The 20,985-nt window shown below is 38.6% G+C and overlaps 1 protein-coding gene across 1 annotated transcript in view; it reads right to left on the bottom strand.

The window, feature by feature from the left end:
* Positions 1 to 20,985, bottom strand: part of LOC126237082 (transmembrane protein KIAA1109 homolog) — a 567,281-nt gene that overhangs the window by 186,309 nt on the left and 359,987 nt on the right. The window contains exon 53 of the mRNA XM_049946881.1: positions 12,831 to 12,997. Within this exon, the coding sequence (XP_049802838.1) occupies positions 12,831 to 12,997 (167 nt within the window). The remainder of the gene's footprint in view (positions 1 to 12,830; positions 12,998 to 20,985) is intronic.

The following is a 20,985-nucleotide window of genomic DNA, read 5'->3' as shown; positions in this document are numbered from 1 at the left end:
GCTTTCGCAACAAACTGTAGCCTGATCAGGAAAGAGGGGAAGAAGAGGGAAAGACGAAAGGATGTGGGTTTTAAGGGAGAGGGTAAGGAGTCATTCCAATCCCGGGAGCGGAAAGACTTACCTTAGGGGGGAAAAAGGACGGGTACACACTCGCACACACACACATATCCATCCACACATATACAGACACAAGCAGACATAATCAAAGACGAAGAGTTTGGGCAGACATGTCAGTCGAAGCGGAAGTGCAGAGGCAAAGATGTTGTTGAATGACAGGTGAGGTATGAGTGGCAGCAACTTGAAATTAGCGGAGATTGAGGCCTGGTGGGTAACGGGAAGAGAGGATATATTGAAGAGCAAGTTCCCATCTCCGGAGTTCGGATAGGTTGGTGTCGGTGAGAAGTATCTAGATAACCCGGACGGTGTAACACTGTGCCAAGATGTGCTGGCCGTGCACCAAGGCATGTTTAGCCACAGGGTGATCCTCATTACCAACAGACACTCTCTGCCTGTGCCCATTCATGTGAATGGACAGTTTGTTGCTGGTCATTCCCACATATAATGCATCACAGTGTAGGCAGGTCAGTTGGTAAATCACGTGGGTGCTTTCACACGTGGCTCTGCCTTTGATTGTGTACACCTTCCGGGTTACAGGACTGGAGTAGGTGGTGGTGGTGGGAGAGTGCATGGGACAGGTTTTACACCAGGGGCGGTTACAAGGATAGGAGCCAGAGGGTAGGGAAGGTGGTTTGGGGATTTCAAAGGGATGAACTAACAGGTTACGAAGGTTAGGTGGACGGCGGAAAGACACTCTTGGTGGAGTGGGGAGGATTTCATGAAGGATGGATCTCATTTCAGGGCAGGATTTGAGGAAGTCGTATCCCTGCTGGAGAGCCACATTCAGAGTCTGGTCCAGTCCCGGAAAGTATCCTGTCACAAGTGGGGCACTTTTGTGGTTCTTCTGTGGGAGGTTCTGGGTTTGAGGGGATGAGGAAGTGGCTCTGGTTATTTGCTTCTGTACCAGGTCGGGAGGGTAGTTACGAGATGCGAAAGCTGTTGTCAGGTTGTTGGTGTAATGGTTCAGGGATTCCGGACTGGAGCAGATTCATTTGCCACGAAGAGCTAGGCTGTAGGGAAGGGACCGTTTGATGTGGAATGGGTGGCAGCTGTCATAATGGAGGTACTGTTGCTTGTTGGTGGGTTTGACGTGGACGGACGTGTGAAGCTGGCCATTGGACAGATGGAGGTCAACGTCAAGGAAAGTGGCGTGGGATTTGGAGTAGGACCAGGTGAATCTGATGGAACCAAAGGAGTTGAGGTTGGAGAGGAAATTCTGGAGTTCTTTTTCACTGTGAGTCCAGATCATGAAGATGTCATCAATAAAACTGTACCAAACTTTGGGTTGGCAGGCCTGGGTAACCAAGACGGCTTCCTCTAAGCGACCTATGAATAGGTTGGCGTACGAGGGGGCCATCCTGGTACCCATGGCTGTTCCCTTTAATTGTTGGTATGTCTGGCCTTCAAAAGTGAAGAAGTTGTGGGTCAGGATGAAGCTGGCTACGGTAATGAGGAAAGAGGTTTTAGGTAGGGTGGCAGGTGATCGGCGTGAAAGGAAATGCTCCATCGCAGCGAGGCCCTGGACGTGCGGAATATTTGTGTATAAGGAAGTGGCATCAATGGTTACAAGGACGGTTTCCGGGGGTAACAGATTGGGTAAGGATTCCAGGCGTTCGAGAAAGTGGTTGGTGTCTTTGATGAAGGATGGGAGACTGCATGTAATGGGTTGAAGGTGTTGATCTACGTAGGCAGAGATACGTTCTGTGGGGGCTTGGTAACCAGCTACAATGGGGCGGCTGGGATGTTTGGGTTTGTGAATTTTAGGAAGAAGGTAGGAGGTAGGGATGCGAGGTGTCGGTGGGGTCAGGAGGTTGATGGAGTCAGGTGAAAGGTTTTGCAGGGGGCCTAAGGTTCTGAGGATTCCTTGAAGCTCCGCCTGGACATCGGGAATGGGATTACCTTGGCAAACTTTGTATGTGGTGTTGTCTGAAAGCTGACGCAGTCCCTCAGCCCCATACTCCCGACAATCAAGTACCACGGTCGTGGAACCCTTGTCCGCCGGAAGAATGACGATGGATCGGTCAGCCTTCAGATCACGGATAGCCTGTGCTTCAGCAGTGGTGATGTTGGGAGTAGGATTAAGGTTTTTTAAGAAGGATTGAGATGCAAGGCTGGAAGTCAGAAATTCCTGGAAGGTTTGGAGAGGATGATTTTGAGGAAGAGGAGGTGGGTCCCGCTGCGACGGAGGACGGAACTGTTCCAGGCAGGGTTCAATTTGGATAGTGTCTTTGGGAGTTGGATCATTAGGAGTAGGATTAGGATCATTTTTCTTCGTGGTAAAGTGGTATTTCCAGCAGAGAGTACGAGAGTAGGACAGTAAATCTTTGACGAGGGATGTTTGGTTCTTAGCCAGCTTCATCCTGACCCACAACTTCTTCACTTTTGAAGGCCAGACATACCAACAATTAAAGGGAACAGCCATGGGTACCAGGATGGCCCCCTCGTACACCAACCTATTCATGGGTCGCTTAGAGGAAGCCTTCTTGGTTACCAGGCCTGCCAACCCAAAGTTTGGTACAGTTTTATTGATGACATCTTCATGATCTGGACTCACAGTGAAAAAGAACTCCAGAATTTCCTCTCCAACCTCAACTCCTTTGGTTCCATCAGATTCACCTGGTCCTACTCCAAATCCCACGCCACTTTCCTTGACGTTGACCTCCATCTGTCCAATGGCCAGCTTCACATGTCCGTCCACGTCAAACCCACCAACAAGCAACAGTACCTCCATTATGACAGCTGCCACCCATTCCACATCAAACGGTCCCTTCCCTACAGCATAGGTCTTCATGGCAAACGAATCTGCTCCAGTCCGGAATCCCTGAACCATTACACCAACAACCTGACAACAGCTTTCGCATCTCGTAACTACCCTCCCGACCTGGTACAGAAGCAAATAACCAGAGCCACTTCCTCATCCCCTCAAACCCAGAACCTCCCACAGAAGAACCACAAAAGTGCCCCACTTGTGAAAGGATACTTTCCGGGACTGGACCAGACTCTGAATGTGGCTCTCCAGCAGGGATACAACTTCCTCAAATCCTGCCCTGAAATGAGATCCATCCTTCATGAAATCCTCCCCACTCCACCAAGAGTGTCTTTCCGCCGTCCACCTAACCTTCGTAACCTGTTAGTTCATCCCTATGAAATCCCCAAACCACCTTCCCTACCCTCTGGCTCCTATCCTTGTAACCGCCCCTGGTGTAAAACCTGTCCCATGCACTCTCCCACCACCACCACCACCACCACCACCACCTACTCCAGTCCTGTAACCCGGAAGGTGTACACATTCAAAGGCAGAGCCACGTGTGAAAGCACCCACGTGATTTACCAACTGACCTGCCTACACTGTGATGCATTATATGTGGGAATGACCAGCAACAAACTGTCCATTCGCATGAATGGACACAGGCAGACAGTGTTTGTTGGTAATGAGGATCACCCTGTGGCTAAACATGCCTTGGTGCACGGCCAGCACATCTTGGCACAGTGTTACACCGTCTGGGTTATCTGGATACTTCCCACCAACACCAACCTATCCGAACTCGGGGAGATGGGAACTTGCTCTTCAATATATCCTCTCTTCCCGTTACACACCAGGACTCAATCTCTGCTAATTTCAAGTTACCACTACTCATACCTCACCTGTCATTCAGCAACATCTTTGCCTCTGCACTTCCGCTTCGACTGACATCTCTGCCTAAACTCTTTGTCTTTAAATATGTCTGCGTGTGTCTGTATATGTGTGGATGGATATGTGTGTGTGTGTGCGAGTGTATACCTGTCCTTTTTTCCCCCTAAGGTAAGTCTTTCCGCTCCCGGGATTGGAATGACTCCTTACCCTCTCCATTAAAACCCACATCCTTTCGTCTTTCCCTCTCCTTCCTTCTTTCCTGATGAGGCAACAGTTTGTTGCGAAAGCTTGAATTTTGTGTGTGTTTGTGTGTCTATCGACCTGCCAGCGCTTTCGTTCGGTAAGTCACATCATCTTTGTGTATATATATATATATATATATATATATAAACATTCCACGCGGGAAAAAATATATATATATATTTTTTTTTTCCCTCTCCTTCCCTCTTTCCTGACGAAGCAACCATTGGTTGCGAAAGCTAGAATTCTGTGTGTATGTATGTGTTTGTTTGTGTTTCTATCGACCTGCCAGTGCTTTCGTATGTGTATGTATGTATTTGTTTGTGTTTCTATCGACCTGCCAGCGCTTTCGTATGGTAAGTCCCATCATCATCTGCACACAAGGTGATCCTGACTGTTGTGTAAAATGAGATAGAAAACATTACACAAACTACATCATACAGCAGCTTGTAGAAGTAGAAGGCACCCCAATAATCGACACTCCACAGAAAGGCTGCAGGAGTTGAAAGAACAGTTCTATGAACAAAGATTCATTTCCTATTTGTTCAAAACAAGACCTGTCACCTATGAACAACTGTGTAAGAAAGGCAGGTCAAAAAATGTAAAAAATCTGTATGCAAGAAATGGTAGTGTTAGTGACAGTGACACTGCAATGCATTCATGTTTACATCATGGCCATGTTGTGCAGGCAGTTGTATGCAACATCTTCAAAGGCAATAAAGTTTCTAAAAAAAATTATTCACACAATTCCTCTTTAATTTTTGAAAGCTGTCACTTGAAATCACTTGAACCATCAATAGTCAAGGATAGCTACTACCCTTATGTGTTTCTGTTTGACATAGTATTTAGCACAAGTAATCACGTTACAGCATTTGTACTATTTGTTTACAAGCACCCTATATACTTGAGACCAATGGTATCACGAGAAAGGTGATAAACCATTGATTCAAAAGGTTTCAAAGACCAGGGCACGGTATCTTCTTTCTGTACTCTTTCACTCTGCTTGTCTTATAATGAAGACTGATTCTATAGGACCAAAATGTATAATTTCTTTTGGTATTATGGTTGACTACATTCCTATACTTTCTCACCTATCTTCACTGTCTCAAAGTATGGTTTTCTCATTCTATTTTCCAATTCTATAATTTTAATTATGAACATGTCTAGTTTCAGTGGGGCAAATTATTATAGTATGTATTATATACAGTCACACGAGAAATTTGTACAGTATTCCTGTGATGGCAAGCACTTTTTGGTTGTAAAAAAAAAAGACGACTATGCAATGCAGAGTTTTAAAGCCGGGTACCTCGTGCCATTCTACATAAATGTTACATTCTCTGGAGAAGTGCAAATTAATTTCTCCTTCTATAAAAGATATGTGAATATATTTCCTATTCTCAAACACATGATGATAACTACTTTCTTGTGTTCAATGAATACTTTCTGCCTATGTGAGAAGTTACCCCAGAATATTATCCCATAGGGCATCATGACTCAAAAATTGGATGGGGAAGAAAAGGTTAACTTACAGATTTCCATGTGCCCAAAATGTGCAATTCTTTACAGTTACTGAATTTGTGTGTAATCAGTAAAGAACTTTAACCCTACAGAACAACTATTGTGGTTTTTTCCCCACTCTGACAATACAATGTAGCATTCCTGTTTGTACTACGTTAACATCCTAGTGCAACTTTCAGTAACCTGTTTCTTTAAAAAGTAATAAACGAGGCATATGCTGAAGCATTATGGATGATACAACTAAATGCCATAAATAAGTTGCAAAAGATCAAAATTGAAATTTCAACTCTTAAAAATTTTATAAGCTGAGAGAATGTAGAAATGCTCTCTCGGCAGAGCAGACCTTTTGAAATTCAAATTGAGATAGATTAAGAAAGTACAAGAGCATTAAGGTTTAATGAGGCTTAAAGTATCACAAATGAGGTCACTACAGACAGAACACATACTTTGATAGGGAAAGGACATCAAACATGTCCTTTCAAGGGAATCATCCTGCAATCCACATCACACAATTTATGGAAATTGTGGAACCTACATCTGGAGGGTTGGATGATGATTTGAACTGTTGTCCTCCCAAATGTCAGGCTAGTGTCTTGCCACTCTGCCACTTTGGCAAGTGTGATTGACCACTGGTGCCATTATTGCAAAGGTGGATGACAATCCTTTAATATTAACTGATCAAGGATTTTCTATAGAGTTGCTAGGAATGGCATATTTCAATATATATGGAAAAATATTCTGAATTAATTATGTATTAAGCTTGTAGCTAAGGACATTACATATTATATGATCACACCATTTTAGTGTCTTATTGCAGATACCATCAAATACTTAATATTACTTTTAAGAGTTGTTAGTTACTTACATGTTCCATAAATAATTTTAACAATTTTTAACAAAATTATATGGAATGAGCCAGTTTACAGGATATATATATATATATATAGGAATGAATCATGTTGCTCATTATTTAAAAATCTGAAATTATTAGCAGTAACCCCCCCCCCCTTCCCCCCGTATAATGTTGTCATTTATCTGCATACCAATTTAGAACTATGCAGGGAGAACCACTTTGATCACACTTATAATACAAGAAAAAAGAAAATTTTATGCTCCATCTCATCATTTAAACTTACATGCTCAGACTCCCTAGGATATGGGAATGAAAATTTATAAAAAACCAATGTATCTAGATTCACTGAAAAGAAAGCTATACTCTGCTTCAGAGATGCTGCTATTCATGAATGATGAACTGAATATTTGCCAGGATGTAGTTTATTTATTGTCTTTTTGTGTAAATATGTAAAGGTATCGTTTCATAAAAAAGTTACATTAATGTTTAAATATAACTCCATGTCATTATATATGAGTTTTATATCAGTGAAATTGTATTAACCATATTTTGACTTGTCTCCTGTACTCTAAATCAAATGTTTAGCATACATATATTATGAGACAAATAGATCATATTCACAATAACATATAAGTTAACATATTTTTCAGTACTACTCATGCATCAACATTTAAAACTAGATGCTTTTGTACAGGCTACCAGTATTTAAATAATAATTTGTTTATGAAATTGAAGCCACTGCCCAGAAGAAATGGGCTTTCTCAGAATTCTGTGAAACTCAATTTTCAGAGAACCATTCAATAATTATTTGAAAAATGTATGAACAATTTTGTGTGTTGCTTTCTCTCTAATTGGGTTTATTATAACACTCTTAACATCTTTCTTATTTCAGATAAGAATGAATGAGAAATTTTCATTTCACATTTCCTCTGTATAGTTTCTTAAGTTCTTGAACTAATGTCTCCATCTATTTCTAAATAGTAATTATCAAACATAATGTAACACATGAACTATCTTTCATAATGTTCCTACTTTCTTTAATAAAAATAATGTCACTATCTATACTTTATTTTACTCTGTTCCTCTCTTAACAATATTTCGTACTGATTAGATTTCATTGTCCGACTATTCAATTTCTGACAAGGTATACGTATGCCGGAGTACTTTTCTTAGAATGTTACAGTCCACTTTATACTACGAAAGCACTCCAGGATCCATAACTCCGGCTATTTTATAGATTTTCATTTTTCATCATGCACTGATTTAATACTTGTAGTGATCCAAGGTTTTATGAAGATAGTGATCCACAGTTTTTTAAAAGACAACCTAGTATCACACATTTTTTACTTTGGTTTTTGGCAAAACTGCTTTGAAGAATGGTTATAAGCTTATTAACAAATATATTGTATTTAGAGCAACATTTTTATGCTTTCTCTAAAATTTTCATTTGTTTTGTGATTAAACACACTCATTGTTTTTGTAGAGTGTTTCCAGACAGTATGTATATCTAAATTATGTAATATGTCTTGCTAAGTACAATGATCTGACAATATATTTCCACCCCCCACCTTTTTTTTTTTTTTTTTTTTTTTTTTTTTTTTTGTTGAGAAATTAGCATACTACTACACTGAAGTAGGAAAATTTATGATTGATACTAAATTGTAAGTCGCTAATAATATCTCTAGCTCATTTTTCCTGTCAGATTCCCCTAAGACATTTACATGAAAATGACCACAAATCAACATTTCCTTCTTTCTGCATGATGGACAGCACAATAAGGGATCGAAATTATAATATCTCTAGCTCATTTTTCCTGTCAGATTCCCCTAAGACATTTACATGAAAATGACCACAAATCAACATTTCCTTCTTTCTGCATGATGGACAGCACAATAAGGGATCGAAATTTTTCAGTGATGTTTCTCAATTACTCAGAACATGGTAAGAATAGCAATTATTACAATGTCTAACATTAACATAGTTCTATATCCTGATGTAAACATAATTTAATATTTAAAAATTTACATTAATTTTATGACTTAACAGCTTCTTCTTTGTCCAGAAAAGAATATATAGCTAATTTATAACTACGCACTTTTAAGATTTTCTATGGCTGCATTAATATGGTATTGAGACAAAAGATTGACATCAGTTTTTTTCAGACGACTAAGCTGTTGCAAACAAAAAAACTTGGTTTACTTTTTACTCCCCTAATATACTGTTGAAGCAAGTCAATTTCCCTCTACTCTTAGGTGATGAACTGGGAGTCTTTGTCAGTTTAATTTCCTGTAATACTGTCCATCTGAATTCTAGTTTTGGACTAAGACATTAGTCTCACCTGAGCCTAATAAGTGCAGAGGTTTGCATTTGTGTACTGGTAGACTCCAGACCACTTACATTTCCTGCCAATAGATCTGATGACTTGTCTATAACACTCCTATTCAATTGTAGGTCATAAGAAGTGAACCTCTCTGCAGCAACCAAAGAAACTACAATGATATGAAGTCTGACAGCCATTGCAAAGAAGCTGCACAGCTCCGTATTTACTCACTTAACAGTAGTGTTAACCCAGGGCTGGTCTTGGCGTCACAGGACCTCAATAAAACCCACACTTGAAGGGTACAATGGATAACACTATTTTGACCAGGTCACACCTAATACTATATTTTATGTTCCATACCAAAAAAGCAAAACTGTTTCCAGCTCCTCCAACTACAAGCATTAGGTCATCATTGCCAAAATCTTTACACATATGTTTAAGTTTTTTGTTACCAGGGTAAGGATAGCATAGGACTTGTTACCTGTACACTGAACCTGTAGCTGCTGCAGAAATGCTAACTAGAGACAGAGCTCATCTTTTCCTACTTTGTTACTCTCTTGATTTATCTGTAAGTTTCCCAGATTTTTTTCTATTGTATCTTATATTCCTCAATACCTATATAAGAGTCTTTCTTCCAGGGGTAGTTTGAAAACATTTTTCCACACAAGCGACTTATGATTTGGTGCCCCTTCTCTCCCCTTTCTCTTTGTACACTTTCACCTGTGTCAGTTTTTGCTACTACTTGTGATACACACTATATATAAGTCTTGCTCTTGGGAAGCCCCTCTCAGCTTGGCATCCCAAGTGGCCCCTACAAATTGTGGTATGTCCTGTATACAAATCTTTCAGCTGTGGCAACTCTCAGCTTGGCGTCCGTGTGGCAGCTTGGGTCGACTCAGCCTTAAACTGGCACTGCTTTCTTCTCCAATTTTGGCAGGAAGTGAGATCTACTGGTTAACAAAACAGAAATTTTGCTAACAAAAAAATTTCACCCTTTTGTCCTCTGCTTGTACCTGTTCCCGGTAGATGTATAGTTTCAGTTGATATTTTTTGCAATAGTTTTTACTCGCAAGAAGCTGAATGCTGTTACAAATTTTATTTTCATTTCATGACAAAGCACCTCCCCCCCCCCCCTCCCATGCAACACAAGACTATTTTCTATTTTATTAAATTTGTATTAAAACTTAATGTGAACTCATCTGCTTTTAGTAATGAAACTCAATTTCATTAAGACTGTGTGTCCATCAGCTCTATTGCAATCATATATAAAGATACACTAGGAATACTGCAATCATATATATATATATATATATATATATATATATATATATATATATATATATATATATCCCCTCCTTGTTCTCTACAGAATATATTCTAATAAAAATAACAATAATTCAATTTCAAACAATGAAAAATCCAGCATGGAACGTAACAAGATTATGATAGTTACTACTCACCATTTAGCGAGATGCTCAGTCAGATATAGTCATAACAAAATGACTGTCACATAATAAGCTTTTGGCCAAAATATGTAAGACATGAGGAATAAACTCAGGCATGATCTGAATTCAGGCTTTCTAGTACTTAGCCATGGTCGCAGTATACAAGTCTTTGACACAGAACTTAGCTGAAAGCTTATTTTGTGCCAGTCTTTCTGTTGAGTGACTGTGACTCAGCATCTCTGGTATATGGTGAGTAGCAGCTATCCTTTTCATAATAATTAAATTTTATAGCATTCTTTCACTACAGAGTAAAAAAATATGGTAAGATGTGGGGAATGAACTCCAGCGTGATCCGAATTCAGGCTTTATAGTACTTGACCACAGTTCCAGTTTACAAGCCTTTCCCTCCTCAAGTACATCTTGATCAAAATTACTAATTCTTTAATTTCCCAGGAACTATTAGGTTGTGTGTCTAACACATATAAGCAAAATTTCATTACTTTCACAGCCTTACAACCATTCCACCAGTTCCAAAATTGATCCCACTACATGACCTTTGACCTTGATTATTTTGAAAACTCTTTCACAGGAGTTACTTTCGAGTGGTCCCAACCAGAATGCTGAAACTCACTGAAGTCAGTTGGCCTCAGGGTCTGGCCTCTTCTTCTGAAGTATGGCAACATTCACACTTGTTACACTTCACTAATCAGGTTAAAAAAAACACCCATCTTAAACAAACCAGCAGGTATAAAGGAATGTTAAATTACAAGACTTTGATTATTTATAGCATTAAAATGAAGCCTAGAAATACGTCTGTTTGTGAGAGCTGAACTATGTACTTTTCATGTTGTTTTACTTTCCTTAAAGCCAACACTGACAAATCCAATTATTTAAATACACACAGCTTATATTTGTACAAGCAAGAAACATTTTAATATGCTTCAAATCTCTTATTTACATAACTGTTTATGAAAGCAAAATTCTCAATGCACTCATAGACACAGCACTGACACTTAATCCTCCAGTTTTCTCAAAATTTTAATTTCAGGCTAAATCAGTAACTGTACAGTGCTGATATACTGAATGTATCCTACACTAATCACCAAATAATGGTGTCTTTAATACACTGAAAAATTAAAAACTTGAATACACTATATTGATGTTCCATAATTATTAACAAATGGAAAACTTCTGGAGACACCACTGCAGAAGGTAGTATTGCATAGTGTACAAACTGCTTGCAATAGCATGTTCATCACTGGTGGCAATAGGACGATTTGTGTCCACATTAAAAATATACAATATTTGAAAACATCCAACTAAATCCTTACTGGAGATCAGCTAACAGAGCCTTAGCAAAAATTAAGAAGCAACTTTACAAAGCATAACTTGGCAAAATTGAAGCTTGCAGAAGAATGTAGTTATATACAATAAGCTCTTATTTGTAACAAATATTGGGTATTTACAGTGTGACACACTGTATTCATACCGCACTAGTACATTTACCACCAAAGAATATCAACACAATTTTGGACACGAGAGAAGTTTTTGTTTGCTAACTGCTGAAACACTAAAATCTGGAACTATGCACACACACAACATGGCTCCAGTTATTCTTGTGTCATCATTATGTGGTTCTTTTCAATGTTAGATAGTACTGACCTCCTTTAACACTAGTTTGACTCTTCACGACCTGTTTGTTGCTGCAACAAATACTTTTATTTCTGTCTAAGCACAACTGTTTCCTACTACATTATATAGCATTCTATACATATGTTACACAATTAACTATCAATCAGCATTATATCTAACATAAAATTTGTGTGTGTGAGCTGCATTTGCATGAGTGTGTATGTGTGTGTTTGTCGTCTAATTATGAAGAAGGCCTTACTGGCTGAAAGCCTGAATATTTGTGACAGTCTTTTTGTTGTGCCTATCTGCGACTCAGCATCTCCACTATATGGTGAGTAGCAACTTTCCTTATCACAATGTTGTTATAAAATTTCTACTGTGTAATGAAAGAATGGAATAGGTATCATCAGGTTAACAGAAAGTTAATGGTGACACTATATCCCACACTACCTGGGCAATTAAAGTATCCACGATGCTGCAAAACACTTAAGAAGTTATGGATCATACTTCAGTTGGTTTATGTGTCATGAACAGTGACACTATTACAAAAAATTGATACCTTGCAAGATGATATCATCATATGATGCTTGATTTAATGTGAGCACTCACACATTAAAAGTAGCTAATTATTTTGAAAAATTCATACAGCTTAAGCTCTAGAATATCAGCAATTTCTCTTGAGGAGAAAGGTAAGACACACTTTCATATGTATCGAGTATATATAGCTTTTCCTGTTTCAAGGCTCAACTTTCAAAAGATTACTCTTCTATGACTTCCACCTTTATGTGGATTCTTATTTTCATTCTATTATTTCACATAAGTTATTTAATCAATCAAGGGTTTAAGTTTCTATTTTATGTGCAAAAAATAACATTCATTCTAATATTTCACAGAAGTTATTTAATCAAGCAAGCAATAAAATGTAAACTAAAGTATTTTTTCTGAGGTGTGGTTTCAAATTTCTTTTTTAGGTGCAAAAAGAGAAGCCTCTAATTGGATGCTTACATAAATCTACATTTTGCCAAAGGAGAAGTGCATAAAATAACATTCACTATATATGCAGGAACATACTCAGTTCTCTCATTTTGTCCTGCTGTACAGGTGTTAGTCTTGCCAGGTGTTCAGAACCACCATTCACAAGGCCTTTCTCTACATCTTCATTGGCCCTTGCTTCCATCAGTAAGTCGTACTTTCTATTTCCTTTGTATCCTTCTGATACATCAGCTGGCACTGAAAACCTGGAAATAAAAATCTTATTTTCCTAAACAACATGAAATGGACAGAGCTGAAACATATGATTAATAAGTAACATTGTCATTACATTGGGTAAATAAAAGAGCTACTGGCTCAACAATTTTAAAGAAAAGTGAAGAAATAAAGAAGTAAGATCTCTATTACTGTCAGTGTTCCACTGTTATACATATCAAGAATGGGAAGTAATATAAATTCTTTTGCAGTGAGTATTTATTGTAAATTCTGTTTAAAATAATTTGTTGTGTTCTTCCACTATTGTATAATTTTTAAAATACAAATGGATCCAACCCAACTGGATTCCAGTTAACAGCAGAAAGTGAATCTATAAAGTATTAGTACTTCTGTGTTTCAAGAATTGTAATTTAAAGTATTTATCCTACTGCAGGTGTTTGCATTTGGTATCATCCAACATCTGGTGGAGCATTTCCATTTCTCTTAGTACTTGGTGTAGTTCCTCTCTCTGTCCACTGCTATAGACAGATTTTTGAGCTGCGATAAATTATGAACTTAAGCTTTCTTGAATCACAAAATGATGCTTTTTCTCTGTTTTCTCACCTTCCACACTGCCCCAATCAGAAACTATTCTTATAATTTAAAAAAATATACTTTGAAAAATGGTTATACTCTTCAACTAAGTTACCCAAACAAGAAGTTTTGTATTTTATTTGTAAGCTGCGTGGGATGTTTTCTTTACCCACAATATTTTACTCTGATTCAACAATGTTTCACCACACTGTGATTCTTATAAACAAGTCAGTAGTTTACTGATTTTAATTTTTAAGACTATAATTTTTTCATGCAATAAATTTACTTTAATCTTTTTATCGCTCAGTCTTTCAAGCTCAACATTTTAGTTCTAATTACTTCTTTTAATATTGATAGCTTGCAAACAGAGTTCACCCTTAAAATACTTGGTGGCCTTGCACAATGACTACAGTGATACTCCCATGAGAGCCACCTTCCTGGACGCTGACCTTCTCCTCTCTTATGGCTCCATCCCCACTCCGTCCAAATTAAACCCACCAACCACCAACAGTACTGGCACTTTGACAGCTGTCACCTCTTCCGCACCAAAAATCCCTCCATACAGCCTAGCCACATGGGATGGCATATCTGACGTACTGACAAGAGCTCCCTTGCCCAGTATGCTAAAGGTCTCACTAAGGCTTTCACTGACAGGCACTATTACCCAGATTTAGTCCATAAACATCTCCTTTGTCATTTCCCCACACATTCCCCATCCTCTGACCACCCCAATAACCAGCTACAAAGAAATTCCCCCTTCATCAACCAACACCACCCCAAACTCGAATAAATGAACCACATCCTTCATTGAGGGACATCCTATCCATGATCCTTTCCACCCTGCCTAAAGTGCTTCTCTGTCACCCAATCAACCTTCATAACACCTCAGTTAGTCCATCCCTACAATACTCCCAAACCCAACCACTTGCCACAGAGATCATGTCCCTGTGGAAGACACAGATGCAAGACCTGCCCAATCCACCCTCCTATTCCAATCCTTTCAAAGGCTTATCCTCCCCTATCAGAGGCCTGGCCACCTGTTAAAGCAGCCATGTCGCATACCAGCTCTGCTGCAATCAATGCACAGCTTTTTACATTAGTATGACTACCAACCGGCTGTCCCTCAAAATGAATGTCCACCACCAAACTGTGGCCAAAAGCAAAGTAGACTAACCTGTGGCACAGCGTGCAGCTGAACATAACATGCTTGACACAACCTGGGCCATGTGTATCCCCCCTTCCACCACCAGCTTTTCTGAACTGTGCAGATGGGAGATATCCTTACAACACATTCTCTGCTCCTGAAATTATCCCAGGTTCAACCTATAGTAACCCTCACCCTCACTGTGTGCACCTTCTGCCAATGCACCCAAGTGTCTTTCCCATTCTCTGCTCATCTCTTTTTCTGACACCCCCCCCCCTCCCCCCCCCCCATCCAAATAGCTGCTGCTTTCCTTTAGCGTGACAGCTAAATTCCGATCCGAGCTGCCAGAGATGGCAGTCATGTGTGCATGAAATGTGGTTGCTTGTGTGTGTGTGTGTGTGTGTGTGTGTGTGTGTGTGTGTGTGTGTGTGTGTGTGTGTGTGGTTCTTTCCTGAAGAAGGCTTTGGCTGGAAGCTAAATCTTAAGAGTCATGCTCGTCTGCAACTTAATATGTCATCTTTATGGTGATTTAACATATTATTATTATTATTATTATTATTGGTCAGTTAATTAAAAATATTCTTTACTTATTTATTGTTATAAATAAATATTCTTTATGTGTGTTTTTATTTTAATTATTGGTTTAGTTTTGGTTTTAGTTGGTTTAGCTTAGTTCCTTATTTTGTTTTATCTTTACTCTCCCGAAAACCTGGAAAATGTAAATATTTCATTTTAAATACCACAGGAGAGCAAGAGATGTTTTCTACAGTGGCGACTCACGGAAATTTCTCATCATTATCTGCTCCACCTGAAATCTCTAAAACCTTTACTCGCTTCGCAGATCGTTTGGTACAGCTGTGTGCTATGTTGTTTGACGAGTCTGATGATAGGTCCAACAATTTAGCAAGTTAAATTTTATTAATTCGGAGATAATCTCTTGATGAATTCTTAGCATGGAAAATTCAGGTTCACACTATCATTCCAAACTTCACTTCTGAGCGATCTACATCTTGTAATATCTCTACTGTGATAATTAACTAATTTCAGTATGGAGATATACACACCTTGAATAGTTGATGTTAGCTATTGGATTTTATTGTGTGCAAAATACTACTTCAATATTTACTATATACCATAATGGCATCTCACAACAATGCAACCTCTCTCCTCCTCTCACACGTCCGATCTCTCCATTTCCTTCACAAAGACTCTTTAAAACAAAATCTTTGGTTCCGTAAAACACAGATATATGTTCGTAGTACATAACAACCTATTCTCGCAATCGGGACATGCCATTCACCACAATATCAATTTGTCGCACCCCAATTAGGGTTTTGCATGCACTGTTACACCATAGTGAGTAGCAGTCTATCCTTTCCCCCCGTTTCTTGTGCTTCATATGCCACAATATCCCCTTCTCACGAAGTTACCTATAAAAACAGTTGCATTCCATCCCACAATTAACTTCCCTACCACATCTCAAACATTTCAGGATTGTTACAAATAATTTGGGAGTGGGCCAACTAACACAATTAAAATTTACACACTTTAGACCCAAAAGCTGTATAACACATGGCATATACCATTATTAAGTGACAAAAAAAGACCACAATTATATGAATAGTTACCAATCTGTAGACTGTAAAAATGTTTTGGCCCCCTTCTCAATTACAGTGATATGAAAATCACACAATTTTTAACACAACACTAATGTGTGGTTAACAACAAAACCTACTTACATGTGACAATTACTACTTATTAAAAAGACTTAATTAGTGCACATGAAATTATAACACAACCCAAGTGTTAGTGTATTTAAATTACTACCAGTACATGACTTTTTTATGTAACAACAATGGTTATCTACTTAGCCTGAAAAATACATGTGCCTACCCAAGCAGTAACAGACTGTGGGAGAAGTCAGTTACCTTTTAAATCTGCTATGAAAAGTAATCAGAAACTACTACAATTTCTGTAAAATAATACGGCAATGCTGTGTGAAACATAAATAAAAACAAGAACAAAGACATCCTATGTTCATAAGAAGCACTGAGCAGTACTACTTTTAAATGCCATATGGCTTCTTTACTTTTACTATTGTAGGTTTTCTGTAAAAGGAAATAGGAAAAGCATCTGATAAAATTGCATTAGGTTTTATATTCACTAGTAGCTACCATTTCTTACACTGATAATTTAGGTGTGCTAGTCCCCCCGAAGTGAATATCAGTGGTTTAATTTGATATTAGTAATATTTTATGTCACTATTTTCTGGAAACTTATAACAGCACTCTGTAGAACTTTTAAATATGTTGAAGGTTTTGAAAAGAGGTTTAATGGGGTCACTATGAACAGTAAGTGACAATTTTGTGAGAACAATTAGGACACCATTTTCTTATCAGACCTTTAGTGATACGCATATGCTCAAATTCCCTGGAAATAGAATGTGCAGTCCATTAGTCCATTCCAAACTTTATCACAGTAATTCTATCTCTCTTGGTTAACGACTCCGCTTTTGTGTCATTTTTTTAAATATTAAATAATCATGTATAACAAGGACAGATACCGTATGCAAAACTTCATGAATGCACAATGCACAATGTGCCACATGCATGTGGTCCAGGACTTGGCATAGCTCATTACTACTTGGTACACTTTGTCCAGTGTGATATTTCATGCAATGTAACACTGTTTCTTCTGGCATTTGGTGTGGCATGCTTCAGTCGGCATGACTTTCTTCCATTCGGCAGAACTGTCATAACAGAGCTGTTTGATCTTCACTAGTTGCCCTTGGTATAAAGAAAGCTCAAAGGTCCAGTAGCTGGTTGCACAAAAAGAGGCATTCTAGCGACTCAAAGGCCTTTACAAATGAATGTGAACCACAGTTCTTTCTTGAAGAGAAAGATGTGAATTCTCAGTATCTATTATGTTGTCCATAATGACAGATATCGCGAATTTGCAAAAGCACAGCATTTCAACACCAGGTACAAAGAATAAAGATTTAGTTGGTGATGAAAGAGTAAAAAATTACAATGATCAACAGATGATTTGTAAAGGGTTCATTGCTTTGTATATCAATAAGAACTTTGTGCTAAATTTGCAGGCTTGGGGCATGTGATGTGATTAGTTGCATGAACAGCAAATTTTCTGGAATCACACACATTATTACACTATTGAATGAATAGTAAGGAGACAACATACATTACTGCAAAGTACAATGGTTAAGTTGAGGGGCATGATTGGAATGATTTTTCAATTTGAGACGCACTATTATTGAATTTCTGGAGGGAATAGGAAAGTAGGAACTAAAATTAGGAGATCCAAACGGGATCGCAGACATGTCGTTTTTAGTGGACTCGACTGCACACTGATAAGCAACGTACAACTGATTTAATAGGGAACCCCCCCCCCCCCCCACACACACACAAAGAAGAAAAAAAAAATAAAATCACACACTTCCCTCCGCTCTCCAGCAGTAAACAAAATCTGAATTTTGAGAATTCATTGGGGCACTGAAAGAATTACAGGAACAGTTTTTTTAAACATTTTCAGAATGCTGCCAATCTTTTTATGAGCTGGTTTTGAGACAGTTTGTTGTTTCAGTTGAAACTGCCCCTGCGCATGTGCTAAAGGAACTGACCGATCTGTAATGTAATTCCCATTTAAAAGAGAAAAATCTTGTATTTTAAAAGTCCAGAAGTTTACGAAGTTTCCTTGAGAAGAATTTCGAAGTCTTCATAAGAAGACTGCAAATGTACATAAACTTTTTGATTAACATGTGAGTGTGAATGAATCTTTTTCAAATTACAAAATTTAGTATGTCATGATTGCATGGCAAACTAAATGGCAAAAATCTGTGGAACTCTTTGTGTCTGCCAGTGTGCCAATAATCTAAGGCAGGTATAAATTTTTATTGTGTTTTCAGTGAGCCAAAAATTATTAAATAATAGTGAAAATTGTTTTCTTTGTAATCTATGTTGCTGGGAAATATGAAACCAAGCCACATACAAAACATTCAGTCTTCCTTGTGCGACTACATTGCCATTTAACGTTGCAGGTTCGCAGTCTCAGACAGTGTGGCATGTTGGTGGAGGAAGTGTGCAGTTGGACAACAGATACCGACATGTGTGCAAGAGCTTTGCGCTGATGTAGAATTCTTGACCACCCCTAATGAAGAGATTCAACATTTCTCTTTGAATTTTTAACATTTTTGCATGAAAGTATATCAATTACATTTCCCCAAAAAATGCAGAACCTGGTGCAAGCATCAAATGGAAATGAAATTCGGCACCCATTCACATTACCCTTTTACACTACTGACAAGGTGCCAATGTAGAGAATGGAATCCCTCATGAATCTATGTGAAAACAAGTTATGGAGACACACATTGGACAAAACTGACCCTAACAATGAAGGAAGAAACAATGATCAATGATTATAAATAAAGGTATCATCCAAGGCCAAAATAGATAACAATGTTAGATATAAGAATAAATTCTAACAATTTAGTGTTTAGATGATCACAAAGATGCATAACAATCACAATAGCTGAGCACATTAGGAAACAACTTTTTATCAAGATGAAATTAAGTGTTGTAGGGCCAACCAGTTAATCAGATATGGTCATGGAATGTCACGATCTTGCAGCGTGTGTGCGAGTGCACTCTACAGAATTCATTACTTTTTAATTGTTAAAACTTATGTGCTCTCCATTATCAAGAACATACCTCGGCAATAAGAAAAAGAGTGCTTACATTACTAAGGAATTCCTTGGTGTGGCATATTAATGCACCACTGTTCTTCAATGTTGAACTGCAACCTTCTGCTGTGATAAGTTTTGTCATAACTGACTTAATAGCAGTTAATAAGCAATTTACAAATGTGTCCTTGTGCTTTGGCTGAATGCAAAAGTGGTCAAGCTCCTATGCAGTATGTCTTACTTTTCCGCCCAACATTACACACGCCATTTTTAGGTGGAATGCAAGAACAAGTATATAGCAGACTGTTTGTCCGTCCAATACTCTACGGCAGATCAGTTTTGATGAAACATGACACAACACACCACAACACACACACTGAGGTGACAAACACCATGGGATACCTCCTAATTTGTGTCTGACCTCCTTTTGCCATGTAAAGTGCAGCAATTTGATGTGGCTTGGGCTCAACAAGTCGGTGGAAGTCTCTTGAAGAAATTCTGAGCCATGCTGCCTCTTCAGCCATCCATAATTGTGGAAGTGTCGCCAGAGCAGGATTTTGTGCACAGACTGACCTTTCGATGGGATTCATGTTGGGCAATCTGGGTAGCCAATCCATACACTCAAATTGTCCACAACGTTCTTGAAATCAATCACGAACAACTGTGGCCTGGTGACATGGGCACTGTCATCCATAAAAATTCTGCTATTGTTTGGGAACATGAAGACCATGAATGGCTACAAACAGTCTCCAACAGGTTCAGTTGGACCACAGGATCCAGTCCATTCCATTTGAACACAGACCACACCATTATGAAGCCACTACCACCTTGCACAGTGCCTTGTTGACAATTTGGGCCCATGACTTCCTGCCCAGGCTACAGTTTTTCAGTCATCTAGCGTCCAACCAATATTGTCACAAGCTCAGGAGAGGTGCTGTAGGCAATGATGTGCTGTTAGCAAAGGCACTTGCATTGGTTGTCTGTTGCCACAGTCCATTAAATCCAAATTTCACCACACTGTCCTAATGGGTAAGTTCGTCATACATCCCACATTGATTTCTATGAATATTTCATGCAGTGTTGCTTGTCTGTTAGCACTGACTACACTAAGCAAACGCTGCTTCTCTCAATCGTTAAGTGCTGGTCACTGTGTTGTCCATGGTGAGAAGTAATGCCCGAAATTTAGTATTCTCGGCATAGTCTTGAAACTGAGGATCTCAGAACACTGAATTTCCTAACACTTTCTGAAATGGAATGTCTGCGCGTCTAGCTCCAACTACCATTCCACGTTCAAGGTCTGTTAATTCCTGTCGTGTAGCCTTAATCACTTTGGAAACCTTTTCTTATGAATTATGTGAGTACAAATGATAGCTAAGCCAATCCACTGCCCTTTTATATCTTGTGTATGTGAAACTACCGCCATCTGTACAAGTCCATGTGCTATCCCATGACTTCTGCCACTTCAGTGTAGTTTCATAGTAATATGAGCTGTCTGGTTTCTCTCTCACAGAAGCTCACGCATCAGACATCCGCAAAAACAAAGTTTCATAACAAATGTATAGAAAACAGCAAAAATGAAAGTGACAATGAATTTCTTCTTGCTATTA

Source organism: Schistocerca nitens, chromosome 2 (assembly GCF_023898315.1).
Source record: "Schistocerca nitens isolate TAMUIC-IGC-003100 chromosome 2, iqSchNite1.1, whole genome shotgun sequence".
NCBI lineage: Eukaryota > Metazoa > Arthropoda > Insecta > Orthoptera > Acrididae > Schistocerca > Schistocerca nitens.
This window is presented reverse-complemented; position numbering and strand designations above follow the sequence as displayed.